Genomic DNA, 15,656 nt, shown 5'->3' with positions numbered 1-15,656 from the left:
CATTATTGCTTCAAAACTAAAGGTGAGAGGGTTGAGGCTGAAATTTTATGGTAATAAGGTTACGCTCACATCATGTATACTGCACTCGGGTATACAGTACACTCTTTTGTTGAAAGAAAACCAGTAAGTTTTTTATAAGGCTTGGCTGTTCATATCTTTTCGTCAATTTAAGCGTAAAATTCATGATATTCATGACGTAATGTTTTCTACGGAAAAACCCCGGTTTTAGCCAGTAGTTGCGAATTTAAACTAGACAAAAGTTGTATAAAATTTGCCACTACTGGCAAAAACCGGGGTCTTTCCGTAGAAAACATTACGTCATGAATATCATGAATTGTTCTTTTCCTGTTCTTATTTCTTGGGCAAAACTGAGATATCTAAGTAATAAATTTAATAACTATTCATACACATTCCACCCATAATTCCCTTCAAATTCAGGCATTTTTGAGCCTCGTTGTTTTTATAAAATTAATTGTTCTTATAAAGCAAAAGAGTGTAACTGTTAAGCCTCATTACATCAGTTCAAATTTTTTTATATTTTTTTCAAAGTTGTTGATGAAATAGGTTTCTTTTAACTCCTGCTTAATTTTTATTTTCTTCAAACCCTTCATGCTGCGTGCGGTACGCCAAACTTATTATAAGCATATCCCGTTTCATGTCCCGTCTGCTTTTTATTTCTCATACCGAAGCATCAGGCTCAAACTGAGCTTTTGTTGAACAAAAAGAGACATTTTTGAAAGTAAAAACATGATTTACTGTTGCTGGTCAGGAAAAGTAAGGTAAGAAAGTTATTTTGTCTTTTTATTTCATTGACGTAATAATAATAATGTTTTGAATATAATCATATACACAGTATCACGTAACGGTTTTTTATTTTGCTTTTGTTTGCAGGATTTCTACATCATACAGGCCAAAATGTCAAGAATTGCATGTATTACAGTCCTGAAATAGTATAGTATCATACTTATTGGTTAGTTTGGTATGGCAGTTCAGCAGAGTTTATGTGATGATATCCGTTTTAGGTAGATTTCGTTGTATGTATGATTTGTAACATATTTTATTGTTGTTGGACGCAGAACATCTGCGTTTTTTGGGTATTTTTTTGGTTTGTCCTTTTTTGCGATTTCAGGTTCTTTTCATTCACAGGTTTTGCCATATTTTCTCATTTTTTAGGTAATTTATGTATCATTTAAAGCTACTGTATTCAGTATCAAAATGTATGAACGAGAAGATGCTTTTTAAGTCCTGGGGCTAAAGGCTGAATTTACTTGGTTTAAAAGTTAGAGCGTCCCCCTGTATCTCTGCCTTTGATTCCAACGAGAATGTTTAGCTTAGAAAAGTATCGAAATTTTCTGACTGAAAGAATGACATGGAACTTTATTAGTCATTCGTCCTAATGGTAATAGTTATGTTACATTGTAATTAATTTTTCCTCTCTGTTGTTCAGGAAATATTTTGAGTTAATTATATTCCTCTTGTGTATCAAAAATAAATTGCAAATATGTATTCTTTGCTGACATCGTAGTGTAAAAAGTGTACTAATTAGAATGATGAAACCAAGTGAAGAAAATATGTATGAATTTAGTTAAATGATTAGATTTTTCTATTGGAAGCTTATCGTGGCTTGGATCACAAGATTTACGTTTCGTGATCCAAGCCACGATTAACTTCCAATATGGATATCGTTGGGTCGATAAACTGAAATTTATTTAGATTAGACTTTCAGCTAAGTACAAGAAACGTCAAACAGGGCTTGAAGCTTTGTTGGGGAATTCTTATCAAATAAACTGTTGTTCAGAAAAGATTGATGTTTTCGAATATTGTTTTAGTTTAAGACATACAAAAATACCATGCCTTGGACGCCAATAACAACGCCGAACGAACTAGACCATGAGTTTTGGAAGAGTCTCAACCTAAGTACAGATTCCATGGATAAATGGGTGCAAAATGTGAATGTCCTCACTTTGGATGAAAAGGTGAAAGAAATGTTGAATTCTACTGACCAGGATGTTGGTGACGATGGCCATGTTGAAGTTATGAAGGTATGTTTACCTTTTGCCATCTTAATTTATTATATGACATGAGACATTTCCAAGGTATAGGCCTTTTCACGGCCCATTATTCCTTTCGACGGTGAAGGTCCTATTATGACAATTATGACACGCACTTTGAGCTGGGCCGTTTTTGTAAATGTAGATTGAGCTTCTAATATGCTTGAAAGGGAATTTGCCCAGCGAAGCTGTACATTGATGTAGCTGCGGGTCTGGTGGGTGTACAGAGGGCGAAGCTCCCGAAAAAATCTTGAATATGTAGATAGTATTAGTTATTTTTTCTTGTAAACAACCAACAAGTTCAATTTTGCTAAAAAATAATAGCTTTCCTATTTTGGATTGAGTTTCAAAAACGTTATTTTGGCCGGACATAAAATAGTGTTTAGAAAAATCCCTGCACACGCACGCTGCAATGCAATTACATTTTCTGACGTCAGTTTCGACAAGTCTGTTTTTATCTGTCAATTTCATTTCATTCACAACATTCATTTTTAACATTTTATAAAAGGGAAACTTTCGACCATATAAAGCTTAATTTTTGCAGATAAGCGACAACATATTTTTAAATTTACCTGCCTTCTAAAAGATCCAACACGAATTAATTTTCCCTAATTCTTTTCATAGATCGTGTTTATGATCGATGCTTCAATTAACATTCTCCTCAATGTCTTGCTTTTCACATTTCTCGTCAAATACATGGCACGTCTCAAATCGAAACACGTCGCAAAATGTTTCATGAATCTTCAACTTTCCCATCTCTTATTCGGTGTTCTTCTCATCGTCGGTCAGCTCGTTAACCATCGATATCTTCAATTAATCACTTTCGGGATCGTCCTTCAAATGTTCTTTGCAATGATGTTGAAAACTTTGGATCAGTTCATCATTATCAAATACCCTTATCGGTGAGTTTATTTCTAGTGACACACAGACTAATTTATATTAAGACTTTTTATCTGTTGCATACCTTACTCAGGAGAATGGCTTGAAATCAGTTGGGTAGCAGTAAAATGGAACGAACTTTTTTCTAGACCATTTATCGCGGTTAAATAGTCTATAGAAAGTCGTTAGGCTAATGCTTATATCAACCTTCTCATTGCTCAGTCAAAGTGTACACTCCTGTATCACAGACCCACTGGGGCCCCAGTCCCACTGGAAAATTTGGCAAAAATTGCGCCGCCGGTGGGAAAATACCCTTAAATTTCAGACCCACTGGGAAATTGACTTTGATTTCGTCCTCATTCGAAATTCAATGTTTAAAACTTGCACTCCAAAACTATCCCCACTGGGATTTTTAATATTGGAACCTTTTTTTTTTCTATCCCCATTGTGATTTCAATTGGACTTTTTTTCCACACTGGGCTTTGAGACAGGGGTGTAAATGTTGAGTAAGTATCTTGTTTAGCTTGAGTTATATGGAACATGACATGCTATTAAAAGAAGAATGAAACAAGATGATAGAAATGAATGGAATCTTGTAATTGGAATTGTATCTTTCCATTCCCTTCAGGTATCAACGCATTCAAACAAGAGATTTGATGTTCATGATGTTGGCAACTTGGCTTCTAACCACTTTCATTATTCTCATTATCATGTTCGTCGCCGACATCTCCAACCGTCAATTGACCGTCATCTTAACGTTCACAATCATCATCTCCGTTCTAACGTTATCCGCATGCAACTTTAGTGTTTACGTTATTGCTCGCCGTCACTACGTTACCATACGTGGACAATACAAGAAACGAAGTACGGGACGTATCCCAAAGAAACCCTTATTGACTTGTATAGCCATTGTGGCAACGTTCTGCTTACTCTGGCTACCATATTTGTTGCATAACGTATTGTTTCTAGGTAACGTGTATGTTGTTGGAAGGAGCAAGCTGTTCAGTGAGTTAGTGCTTTTTGTAGCATCGTTAAATTCAATCATTGATCCGGTGATTTTCATTTGGTTCAATAGAGATTTGAAATCTGAACTTTGGTCCTTTAAAGAGAGGAATTCGACCAGGAGAGTTAAAAGACCTTCATTGGTCAATAATAATACAGATGGCTCTCTCCTTACAAAGACTGAAATTTCATCATGAGAATCATCTCAAATGCTAATAAAAGCCAAATAACTTGCTTGGCCTTGATCATTATATTTTTCAGGAGATGGCGCGGATTCACAGGTTTTAAAACTTGAGACCGCGAACCTCCCACCCCTTACACTTGTGTTGTAGATTATTTATTTTTTTGGATAGTATCTGTAATTAAAATTTTGTGACAGGAGACAGGACTGACTTCACGAAAAGGTTTTTCCCACTTTTTGGCAAAATTTCATCGATCAATAGTCTAGTTCGTATTAGATGAACTGAATCAAATGACGTCTTAAGTCTCGATTTGTTACTTGTGATTGATTAAAGTTTTAAGACATTTTGGCAAATCAAAACATCAAGATCAAGTCCAAAGTCCGTTCTCAAGAAAACAAATATTCAAAAATAATTATTCTGTAGCGGAGTCACGTAAAATTGAAATTTTTGAACATTTCTGTTCAACTTTCGTGTTTTGTTAATTAAACCTCAGGAATAAAATCACTTCTATGGAGTTCTTCCAAAAGGACTACTGTAGACTTTAAACATGCCATGTTTGTTTATTTTTCATACAAAAAATTTCCCATAGTGATTTTCGAAGATCATGTGATCTGAGGTGACCTTGATGGCAAAGATGTAAACAGAAGCAAGATATGAAATGGGAAATATCTAATCTAAAGTTCTTCGCAAAATCTTTACCTAACCTAAAAGTCATACCTCTCGACCAATTCTTTCGATCTCCCTTCCCATGTCTTTCTGACAAAATTACAAGCCCTTAAAGAAGGTTAAATAAAAGTGACTTTTTTGGGTTCGAGGCTTTCAAATCCAACTTTCTTTTTTTTAAGATTCAGAAAGGTTGGTAATTTACTACCAAAATTTCATGTCACAAATATCCAAATATGTTTCAGCGCAATTTTTTTAGGGTGAAGTTTTATTTTGGGTATGGTGAGTGGGATTCTACCGAAACTGTGGCCTATTTGCTTTAATATCATTTTTTGGGTATAGGAGTTTGCCACAAAGCGTTTTGTTACTGCGCATTGAACTTTGTCCCTGTAAAATATCCTACCTCATAAATAATTTGACAGTTGCCTCGTGACTTAATGTTATGATTCCCTTCATTCAGTACCAGTCCACAAAGCTCATCATTTATTCATTTCAACACTCCTCCTCAGGCCTCTTGGGGATAAAAACTTTCGTGAATGAGCAATGTTCATTTTGCGCGAACTGTATTACACGTGAAATAGAAACCTTGAAAACCAAAAATGATAATCTTTACGCTGACGAGTGAACCCTACCTAGTAAACCTTGATTTTTAGGAAGAGCAAATGAAAGGACTTTGGATAATATTTAGTTTCTTTCATTGCTCTTCATTTTGATGATCAAAAATACCAACTACAATACTGTAACTTTATATTTCACACCCCTGTCTCACGTATTACACAGATCAGGTGAAGCTTAACTTCGACTGAAAATTGGCGAAAAAAAACATTTGCGTTTTGAGAAATCATTTTACAATACCTTCCCCCAATTGAGTATGAAAAAGTAGAAGATAGCATTATAAACCCATTGCAGAGTGACCTTTCTGATCTGAAACGATGGATTCTGAGTCACTTTTCGACTTTAGTTGGAACTTTTTATCCTCTGAGGAAAAAAACGAGCGCGACTGTAAGTAAGTCTTGCATAAATTTTTAGTACATCCATGTGTCACAGACCCAGTAACCCTAGCCCCACCTGGAAAATTTGGCTAAGATTTCGTCCCTGGTGGGAAAAATACCCTACAATTTCTACTCCACTGGGAAATAGACTTTAATTTTATCCCCATTCGAAATTCAATGTAAAAATTGCACTTCAAAACCAACCCCATTGGATTTTATAGCTGACATCAATAGAATTTTTATTCCCATTGAAATTTCGATAAAATAATTTTATCCCCGTTGTGGGAAAAAGCTCCACCGGGGTTGTGAGACAGGGGTGTTTTATCTGGGCATATCATTGGCTTTATACGTAATAGGATAAAAGTATGCGAAGAGGTTTGGTAAAATATTATATAACTGATTATGGCAACAATGATATTGTTTCCAGTGGACATTTATTTCACGTAATGTTTAACTGCATAAATCGATCCAACGGGTGAAATTGATGGCTACTTAGAATCATGAATATTACTTTACTTAACTCAGAAATTAATTGCAATCTTTTAAGGTAATTGCATAATCCACCTGCCAGAAAGCTACATGTAGTCTTATCAGAATCTCAATAAGTTTACTAGTAGTATTAAGTATTGAACTTCGAAAATATTTTGATGTTTTTATTACGAATATTTTTTCCTTAATACCAGGAATGCAAAGAGAAAAAACTCGGATTTGAAAATTTCTAGCCTTTATGTTTATCGACAGTTTGAAAACCATTATAAACCCTTTTTTAACTCCGAAAGGGAGTCGATTTACTTTATTTTTAGGGTTTCTGAGCGCTTATCTCCGAAATCTTGAGTTTCTTAAAAATAATTTGCCAGGGAAAAAATTTATGATTGTTGAAAATTTAATAATTGATGAAAAAGTGATTCATCCTTGCTTCACTCGGAATCCTATTCAATCCTTGTAAGGATTAAAACATGAATCAAATGTTGAATGGGATCTCTACGATGGAGGTAATCATGGAAAAACACCACAAAAATATATGTATGATTCTTCATTTGATATGCTAGTTACCAATTTTATTATTTTCAAAGCACAGAGTTATTCTTGTTGAAATCTATAAAATTTTCAAGTTAAAAAGTTTTAGTGGCATAAAAAACGAAATACAGTCAATTAGAGAGGTTTTTGTGAACTGCAAGACAACTAACCAATTGGATCGTCTTTTCTACAATAATAGTCTACCCTCGACAGGGAGAGATGCTTGAGATTGTAATCGTTGCAGTGGTTCTAGTGGCTGGCTCTTTGATGGTCGTCCAAGGTTTTGTCATGAGAAGTTGTTTCCAAGTTGGTCAACCAACCCAAAACTCTCACTTTCAATGCAAAACCTTATCTAGGTTGTAAACAAAACTAAAAACCTAAAAGACAACTGTATTGTAAAAACATTGATATGTATATTATTTGATTGACGAGTGGATTTATAATTTTCCGGTACGAATTTAATTTAACGAGATTTATTTTTGTGAGCCAGCGCGATAAAATTTTGAAGTATTTTAAATATAAATTTAATTTCTTGGGGATTTCAACAGTTTCTTTTGCCTAACTGGATCTAACATTTCGAAAAGAAGCCCCCAAAAAAGATTTTTGTCACTGATTTTTATCAATTTTGATTTATATTGAGTGTAAATAGCAAAAGTAGTTAGATTTTTTTTCTGAGGTATTTGTAACATACCTATTGTATATAGAGGTATCATTTTCTTATTGTTGTATTTTAAATTCATATTGAAGAAGAACTCGGCACGACTTTCAAAATGGTAGATGTGGAAAACAGCTGCTGAATAATGCTGAATGAACGACGCTTATTTGAAGAAAATCAAAATGTCATAAACAGACTATTCAACTAAACTAAAGAACTGTTTGATTTGATTGAATTTTTTGAATGGAGGTATTGCCTTGCTAGCAGCTACCTATTCTTTCTTCGATTTTGATTATTCTTTTTTGTGAATGAATTGGTGTAAAAGAAACTATTTTGGCAGGGTGTGTTGCCTTCCCTCGCTTGATTTTTCGAATATTTCTTTCGTGAGCGAGAGAAAGAAGAATTTTGAAAGGAAGCACTTTGATGTACTGGAATTGTCAGTTTGTTAACGTTAACTGAGTCTATGTTTTTGGTGGTGTTTGGTTGATGGCGAGAATTCTCGGAATTTCACGTTCAAGAAGATAGGAACTATTCATTACTTGGATCGTAAAAAGTAAGCATTTCTCTTTCATAAAGACCTTTTGACGAAATTATACCTCTAACATAGCCCGTAATAAATACCTCGGTCTTGAAGAGTTTTGTTTCTTTTTACTGTCTCTAACTCTAACTTGCGTTGAAAAATTTAGTTTGTTTTGCTCACTTTTGGTCACGTGATTAGATCACAGTTTGGACCAATCCAAGAGAAATATTGATAACGTTAACTGAGCAATTCGATTTTTATCTTTATTTGTTAAGAGTTTTACGGGGTTACGGACTTTCTACGTTCTAAGGACTTTTATTACAAACTATGTATATACGTTCTAACCATGACAAAAGAATCAAGAAAGTCACTCTCTGAATTCAATTATATTGGGAGTAAAACATTGTTATAATTGAATGTAAAGCATGGGAAGAGTACCCTGAATGCGTGTTTCATCACCTGGGCACCAGAAAAGTTTATTTTCTGCAGAATTGTCTTAATACCTTTTTGTTTTCTCTCAAATTGTTAACAATTTTTGTTTCAGCCCGTTTCTTCGAATACCTTAATCCCTCAATACACAGCTTAGAAAGTTGAATAGACTTCAAATTGCATTCATATAATTCTTCCTTTTTGACACCTTTTTCTTGCTTCCATTAGCAATTTTCATTCAATTCAGTAGATTCTAAATTACATCACTTAACTCCAAGAGGGGGATTTCAAACCAGAGCAGTAAAGTTTATTACTGATTTCTCAGTCTCCAGAATGTGTAAGGAGAATAGATATTGAGAGCTAGATTAGCTCGTACACACCTTCGATATTGATGTAATGTTTTCATTTTTTCAAGGCTAACTATGACCACCTTGTGAAGAAAACTTCGTTCCATAACGCCGTATTGAAGATTCCGACATTGAACAAAATCGCAACATTTGCTTGGTTACAACGCTATGGCAATCGTTGTGATTTTATGCGCCATTTCTGTTTTTGTTGTTTGCACGTGTATACAGACCCTATTCTTGTTGAAATGTCCTTGTTTAAAGAACCGAGTGTGTACCGTACCTAATCGATGTAATGCCTCAATGCATTCTGGGCAAATGTGACTCATGAATAAACGACCGTCATGCAATTTTTTGGAAAGATTTTGCATTCATGTATTTTAGAGGGTAACTTATTCATTTGATGAAATTTATGTTTTAAGCATCCAGTGAAAATGGAGACTTCTTCATAGAAAACCAAAAGTATTTCATGATCAAATGGAAGATTTTGTTTGGATTCTCTCCTGTCACTGGCATTTTGCACGTTTGTCGCGATTTTTTGTTAATAGTTCTTGGTAAACTAAATGTTATGACACTTTGTAAATAATTTGAGATTTCTTATAATTTTTTATATTAAAAATTGAAAATATACTTGAATTTTATTCCTATAATTTTTCCACATGCTTCCCAACACTTTGAAAATAAAAGTACTGATAAAGTGCGACATAAAAACACAGCCATAAAATTCCTTATCTATTGGAAGACTGCATTAAACTCTTAACCATCTAAAATTTTAAAGAAAATTGCACTCCAAAACCATCCCCACTGGATTTTTTTTAACCTTGGAACAATAAAACTTCTATCCCAATTGGGATTTTGATAAGGATTTTTATCTGTGGCCTAAATAAACACTCCTTGACGTTCTCAAAAAGCTAAATAAAAAATCGAATTTTCAAAAATTTTCAATGCTTAAACTTTCAATCCAATCATTTCGGCTTTGCTGATAGCTAAACCCAGAGGAATGTAAAGAGATGGAAAAACAGCTTTTCTGATTACTCAAAGTTCAACGATCACTTCTATTGAAAATTCTATTGTAAAAACGTTGATTAGGTCATTAAATGAAAGTCCAGAAAAGACGGCTCGCCATACAAATCGGACGGTTTCTACATGATTTGACGATAAAAATGAAAATTTGTTTTTCCTTTTTTGCCGATTACTAGTTCAATTTTTAAGAATAAGGAACAATATTTTTACCAATGTATAACAAAAGAAATTCTTAACGCAATGATATTAGATTGGTTCTTGTAAAACTGTCAGAAGTCGAGTAAAATCAAGATGAAGTTATAATTTTGTCGAGCTCTAGCTTTCCATATTATGGTGCGGTCATGATGCGGTTATATCAGTAGAATCGCTAGGAAATTCTGAGCAAGAAGATATAGGTACCTTTTCGTATAGGAGAGGTGTACCCAAAATATAAGCCCTAAAAGTTTGCGCATAATCAGGCTTGAAACAAAAGAATTTTGTCACAACACGCTAATTATGCAGATTTTTTATAGCGACAACAAAAGAAACCTATTTACTCGACATAAACTCCTTTAAGGGCAAGAGACCTGGTATATGACGAGCCGTTTTTCCATTGTTTTCAAGAAGCTGTATTTCCATCTCTTTACATTCCTCTGCTAAACCTTAATGCTTGGCACCGTTGGAAAGCTCTGCCAAATCTTTGAATTAGGCCCTCAATCAAAACTGGTACCTGCAGCCGAAAATATCGTTCCTGAGAGAACAAAATTTCACTGGTGGGACGTCAAGGAGTTAAAACCAAGCCAAAATTATTTTTGATAGATTAAAAATGACTTAAATGCAATCGGAAAGGGTCAAAATAGTTTTCCATCCGCAAAATTTATCTTTTCCTGGTACGTTCATTCAAATTACATTTAAAGTAAGGCCCAAAAAAAGGAAGGGTATTAAAGTTTCGAAAATTTCGGCATTTTTATGAGGCTAGGGTTTTCTACCGATAATGACGGAATTTCTAGGCTCTCTTTATCATAGGCTATGGACGGCGGAAATAGTTTTAGATTAAACTAAGTTAGAGCAGAATATCTTGTTAAACTTGCCTCTCTTAAATGAAGTTCATCTCCCAGCGACACTAAGAGTCTATTCTATTTGTACGAATTGAAATACAATTCAATTCTTGAATGGAATGAATCATCTAAAGTGTGCTCATATTTGTGAAATATTTAACAGTGAAGAAATCAATGGTAAAATATTTGAATAATCCGGATTTTTCTGATAAATCTATTTATTGGGCCTGTGAATCTGTATATTAATTGTTCGAAAATTATACACCCGGGATATTCTTATTCCAACCCCCCCCCCACTTATTGATTTTTGGGAAAACGGTTTAGAAAGCTTCCTCTTTCGCCCTAATTCTGCTGTATTAGCCTCCTTTTCGAAAATCTTCCACCTAGAACATTTTAATTCCAAAAAGTTTGTTACTGGTTTTTTGTAGTTGAACAATAGAATTCAAATCCCAAGTCATAAAAACAACGGAATCTCTATCTCCACCCCACTGGTCAAAAATTTCCCACCGGGTCCATGAGAAGGGGTATTATCAGGTAAAGTTTGATTTGTTCAAATTTAAAAGGATTATAAACGACAAAGTGTCTAATATAGTTAATGGTTTATAGATAATGGTTTCTCTTCACAATTCAACTTATCAAAATATTTTTGAGGTAAAAAATCTTACATTCAAACGCCGAAGATATACAAAACACCCCTTTCTCATAGTCCCACAATATCTTCCCGCTGAATATTATCAGATCAGCAAATCTTCACTGCAAAATATGGTGCAATTTTTTCCACCCCCACTGAATTTTCCGGCTAAAAACAATGGAATTAAAATTCCCAGACATAAAAAAGATGAAAACAATTTCCATCGAGTTTTGGTCCGTCATTTCCATTTCCACTGACTGATAAAATCCCACCGAGTCTGTGAGAAGGGGATGTTGTGAAGTGAACTTTAACTGGCTTGAAATACAACAGAAAGCGTAGTTTGTGCATTTAATTATCCAAAAAAGAATTCCAATATATATTCAAATAAATCATGAAAATCTACATACAAAATTATACATAATACAAAGAACCGTCGCATTCGATATATTTTTCATAAGTGTAGACATCGCCATGGTAACAAAACTGTTTGAAAGCATCATACGTTGTTTTGGAAGAACCACATTCTGGGAGCTTCTTGGCAACGGGTGAACCAGAAACACAATCTTCCGTGATCAAGTTGTAAAGTCCAGAGCTGAAAATAAAATTGAAATAGAATGGTTTTAAAAAGTATTGCTGATCTGTGGAATCCATTCCACATAAATCCATTTTCATAAGCGCAATCCTTGTTTTGTTTTCTAAAGCCTTAACAACTCATGAAAATGCAAGAAAGGCTGCTCCGAAAGGGCCGAAATCGGATAGATCCTTCAGTTAAATATATGAAAAACCAAGCATTGTAAGCCAATTGAATTTGAAAAAACGATGCAACTTACCCGCAGCACTTGGAAAATGGTTGTTTGTTCACAGGGTTACCCTGACAACACAATTGCGAAAATTGGTCGATGATGTATCCACCACCTGATTGAAACAAAATTGCAAAAAGTCAATTCGAAATCCTCAATTCAGACAAACGAGAGAACTACCTTTGACCATAGCTATGTTAATTGCTTTTATTGCTTTTATAAGTTGGTCAAGCTATAAAGTACAGCAGGCAACGACTTTTTTGGTAGTCAGGCAATGAATATGATGCTTTTTGTAATTCCTTTCAAAATTTTCCTTATAGAGAAATTTCTGGTACTGTGAATGAAATAACTTACAAATATGCCATTGTTTTGGGAGATTGCCAATGTAGAAAGGTCTAAAAGAGTTTTGATTGACATTGGTGTTCGAGTTATGGTTCGAGTTGATATTGGTGTTAGAGTTATGGTTGGAGTTTATGTTCACGTTCGAGTTATGGTTGTGGTTGACATTGACATTTGTGTTCGAGTTGTGATTCGAGTTGGAGTTGTGATTCGAGTTAATATTGACATTCGAGTTATGATTGATGTTGACATTCTTGTTATGATGTCGTCTGTGTTTGTGTATTTTGAACCAAAGGGGATCCTCTTGTTCCTTCATTTGAAGGTAGTCTTCAAAATCTTTGTCTAAAATCTTCGACTTCATTATTTGCGAATTTTGAGTGAGATTTCCAGGTCTTACTTGGCCAGTAAAGTTCATACGAGATGATTTTGGTAATTCGGTTGTAGTAGGGCCGGCAGTTGTAGTGGACGCATCAGATTTGGTAGGGCCAGTAGTTGTAGACGATGTTGTAACTTCTTTGGGTATCGGAAAAACTTCTGGCACATTTTCATATCCTGTGATTCTCTCCTTCACATTTTCGTCGATTTCTTCGTAAAAGTTTGGCATCATATCGTTTTCTTGGAAAGGATCAGCATACCTCCTTTCTGAAACAAACGGCGACTCTCTGTATTCTTCATCCTCAATAGGGTATCTTGCATGGAGTTCATTAGAGTTGTCCACCGGGTACCAACGCTCATCTCTTTGACAAGATGTGGCCGCGACACATATCAACAATATTGCCAGTGTTTTCATGTTGATGATTATCTGGAAACATAGAAGTATAATTTATTTTTCATGATTGTAATAGTAATGGTAATGTGAAGTTAAATTCTGATCCAAAGAAAAACCTTTAAATTTGAAAAATAAACAAATTCCACTTTATTTAGGAAAGGATTTAGAAGCTTACCTGATCTACACGAATAATTTCTGTGGCTGATGTGATGCTCTTCGACGCTTGCTCAATCTAATATTGTTTCCAATTTATACAAGTTGACCTTATTACTGTCTTATCTCTAATAAATTCCCAATGGATTCAAAACGTCTTCACTTTTCAAGTTCTGGGAATATGCCATTTCCCAAATGAGTTGCTCTCTAATGATTATAAAAGTTATATTAGATTACCTTTTTGCTGATACAAATGCATGCAGAATTCCCAAGATGGCATATCAAAACTGTATGGTTTAAAATAAATAGAGGATCTTTGTTAATGAAGTAGCATCAGTCTTTCATGTGAACAGGAGAAGGAGGTTGACGCGAACATAGCATCACAAACTGACCAAGCATGGGATTCTTCGAGTGTTTGATAGCGTTTTCGTTGATGATATTGGTAGCTGCTGGAAATAACAACAACAACAACAACAATTTGTTCACCTTCTTGAATACCAACATCCAGTACACCTATTGTAAGTAAAGAACATATATTCCTGAGTCGACCGCTAATTTGGCTACTGTAATACAGTATTGATTTTCCTAAAACAAAATACATCCCTGTCTCACAATTTCGGTAGAGCCCTTATAAATATTTCCCCCAAAACATCATATTTACTGTTCAGTATTGAATTGAAAATGTTGAAAGTCTCCCTTATTACTGTAATTGTTGACAAAAATTTTTCCTCATTTCAGGTGGTTGGCAAATAATGGATGCTTCATCGCAATTATGCTGCAATAACAATCTCTACAATGCACTCCCCTACCATCGCTGTTGTGGGTGAGCTAAGCTATTGTTTCGTTCAAACATTCGTCACTTGATTGAAAATAGGACCTCAAAATAGACTTTTGGGATCAAAATATTAGTTTTTGTATTTCAAGTTAGAAACATTCCTTGGAACCTTTGTCAATTTTTTATAGGTCTACCACTTACAACAGCAAATCTCAAAAATGTTACCGTGGCAAAGTTTACTCTCGTAAAGTCCGATGCGGAAGAAATTACTACGATCCTAACACCGAATTCTGCGTCAATTACAAAGTGTTCAACCGCAATGAGTATGGAGTTTGTAGAGGCTTTGTCTTGAGAAGAGCAGCTCCTGAAGCCAAAGACTCTGCTAAATCATTAAATATGATGTTGCCAATTTTTTAGAATTCTTGTAATTTTTATGCTATGAGAATATTTTCTGTTAATTTACCGTTCAAATAACACTTCAGCAATGTCTGTTTTCAATTGTCCTTATACACACTTTGATAGAACAATTTTTTAAGAATACAAGGCCAGGTTTTCGCTGAAACCTTAAACTACGTCGTTGTATTTCGCCGCAGATTAAACTTGCAATAGGATCTATTTTTTTATATGTTCACTGAATACAATAGACTGGAGTCGTTTATAATGCGTGTATATACTAATAATACCAATACTAATAATAATACTACGGGATTTAGTTTGTATAAACGACTGGAAGAATCCGGTGTTCCAGCCTTATAGATAAAGGGGCTAGCTACGCAGAAACTTGCGTAGCGAGAAAACAATTTATCAAGCAACAATAAACTCTCAAAACGAAATCAACTCAAATGAAAAACTTTCAATACACAAATCCACACATATTTTTTTTCTCAAGAATTATTTTGAGCAGGAAAAAATTATAATTGCAATATTGACACTTTTCTTTTGTTTGGAGTTAGTGCACAAAGGTTTCTAGACGACTAAAATTGTTCCATTCATTACTTTTTGCTTTATTTCTACTATGTATAAATTAGTCGTCTAGCTTGCTAGACTATGAATACAAATACAAACCACTCTCCCGCGGCAATTTCTATTTTTATAAGAACTCTTTATTATTATAAGCACTATTTCCGCGTTCCTGTGTCCTAGGAAAGACAGACGCTTGCTAGTCAGGTTTTCGCTGAAACGGCCTTACATTTTGAAAATGAATAAAAGTAGCTGACTTAGGCTCTCAAACTTGATGATTGAGTAAGACATGTTAATAAGACAATTCAAGATTATTCAAACTTGAGAACTAGAAAGAGATAGAGATAAAGAAAGTCTCATCGTTAGCCAAAATTTACTGGTTCTTGCATTACTGGTTCGCAATCTAAATTTACCCACTTCAAACTTTTGAAATTA

At 34.5% G+C, this 15,656-nt stretch overlaps 3 protein-coding genes and 1 long non-coding RNA gene across 4 annotated transcripts; 3 read left to right on the top strand and 1 right to left on the bottom strand.

Moving 5' to 3' along the window:
* Nucleotides 1-1,798: 1,798 nt before the first annotated feature.
* On the top strand, nucleotides 1,799-4,298 carry LOC136814435 (G-protein coupled receptor 12-like). Its single transcript, XM_067070982.1, has 3 exons — nucleotides 1,799-2,042; nucleotides 2,676-2,953; nucleotides 3,559-4,298. Exons 1-3 carry the CDS (start codon nucleotides 1,851-1,853, stop codon nucleotides 4,127-4,129), a joined length of 1,041 nt encoding a protein of 346 aa, XP_066927083.1. The 5' UTR covers nucleotides 1,799-1,850; the 3' UTR covers nucleotides 4,130-4,298.
* Nucleotides 4,299-6,811: 2,513 nt separating this feature from the next.
* Nucleotides 6,812-9,375, top strand: LOC136814437 (uncharacterized). Its single transcript, XR_010847634.1, has 2 exons — nucleotides 6,812-7,994; nucleotides 8,806-9,375. It is a non-coding gene; the product is annotated as an uncharacterized lncRNA (long non-coding RNA).
* A 2,386-nt stretch (nucleotides 9,376-11,761) lies between these two features.
* Nucleotides 11,762-13,579, bottom strand: LOC136814465 (ankyrin repeat and ELMO domain-containing protein D-like). The gene is made up of 4 exons (XM_067071017.1): nucleotides 13,509-13,579; nucleotides 12,580-13,366; nucleotides 12,256-12,340; nucleotides 11,762-12,017 (listed from the first exon to the last, which is right to left on the bottom strand). Exons 2-4 carry the CDS (start codon nucleotides 13,352-13,354, stop codon nucleotides 11,837-11,839), a joined length of 1,041 nt encoding a protein of 346 aa, XP_066927118.1. The 5' UTR covers nucleotides 13,355-13,366; nucleotides 13,509-13,579; the 3' UTR covers nucleotides 11,762-11,836.
* Nucleotides 13,580-13,811: 232 nt separating this feature from the next.
* LOC136814470 (uncharacterized) lies at nucleotides 13,812-14,742 on the top strand. Its single transcript, XM_067071022.1, has 3 exons — nucleotides 13,812-14,004; nucleotides 14,225-14,309; nucleotides 14,450-14,742. Exons 1-3 carry the CDS (start codon nucleotides 13,884-13,886, stop codon nucleotides 14,676-14,678), a joined length of 435 nt encoding a protein of 144 aa, XP_066927123.1. The 5' UTR covers nucleotides 13,812-13,883; the 3' UTR covers nucleotides 14,679-14,742.
* Nucleotides 14,743-15,656: the final 914 nt, after the last annotated feature.

This window comes from Clytia hemisphaerica, unplaced genomic scaffold (assembly GCF_902728285.1).
Source record: "Clytia hemisphaerica strain Z4C2 unplaced genomic scaffold, Clytia hemisphaerica genome assembly, whole genome shotgun sequence".
Taxonomy (NCBI): Eukaryota; Metazoa; Cnidaria; class Hydrozoa; order Leptothecata; family Clytiidae; genus Clytia; species Clytia hemisphaerica.
Note: the sequence above shows the minus strand (reverse complement) of the source record. Positions and strands in the feature narration are given on the sequence as shown.

Coding starts and splice junctions, on each gene's coding strand:
- LOC136814435 (XM_067070982.1), top strand. CDS start 1,851: ATGCCTTGGACGCCAATAACAACGCCGAACGAACTAGACCATGAGTTT. Junction 2,043..2,675: donor GCCATGTTGAAGTTATGAAG/GTATGTTTACCT, acceptor TTCTTTTCATAG/ATCGTGTTTATGATCGATGC. Junction 2,954..3,558: donor ATTATCAAATACCCTTATCG/GTGAGTTTATTT, acceptor CATTCCCTTCAG/GTATCAACGCATTCAAACAA.
- LOC136814465 (XM_067071017.1), bottom strand. CDS start 13,354: ATGAAAACACTGGCAATATTGTTGATATGTGTCGCGGCCACATCTTGT. Junction 12,341..12,579: donor CCCAAAACAATGGCATATTT/GTAAGTTATTTC, acceptor TGTTTCAATCAG/GTGGTGGATACATCATCGAC. Junction 12,018..12,255: donor CCATTTTCCAAGTGCTGCGG/GTAAGTTGCATC, acceptor TTTTATTTTCAG/CTCTGGACTTTACAACTTGA.
- LOC136814470 (XM_067071022.1), top strand. CDS start 13,884: ATGGGATTCTTCGAGTGTTTGATAGCGTTTTCGTTGATGATATTGGTA. Junction 14,005..14,224: donor CAACATCCAGTACACCTATT/GTAAGTAAAGAA, acceptor TCCTCATTTCAG/GTGGTTGGCAAATAATGGAT. Junction 14,310..14,449: donor CCCTACCATCGCTGTTGTGG/GTGAGCTAAGCT, acceptor AATTTTTTATAG/GTCTACCACTTACAACAGCA.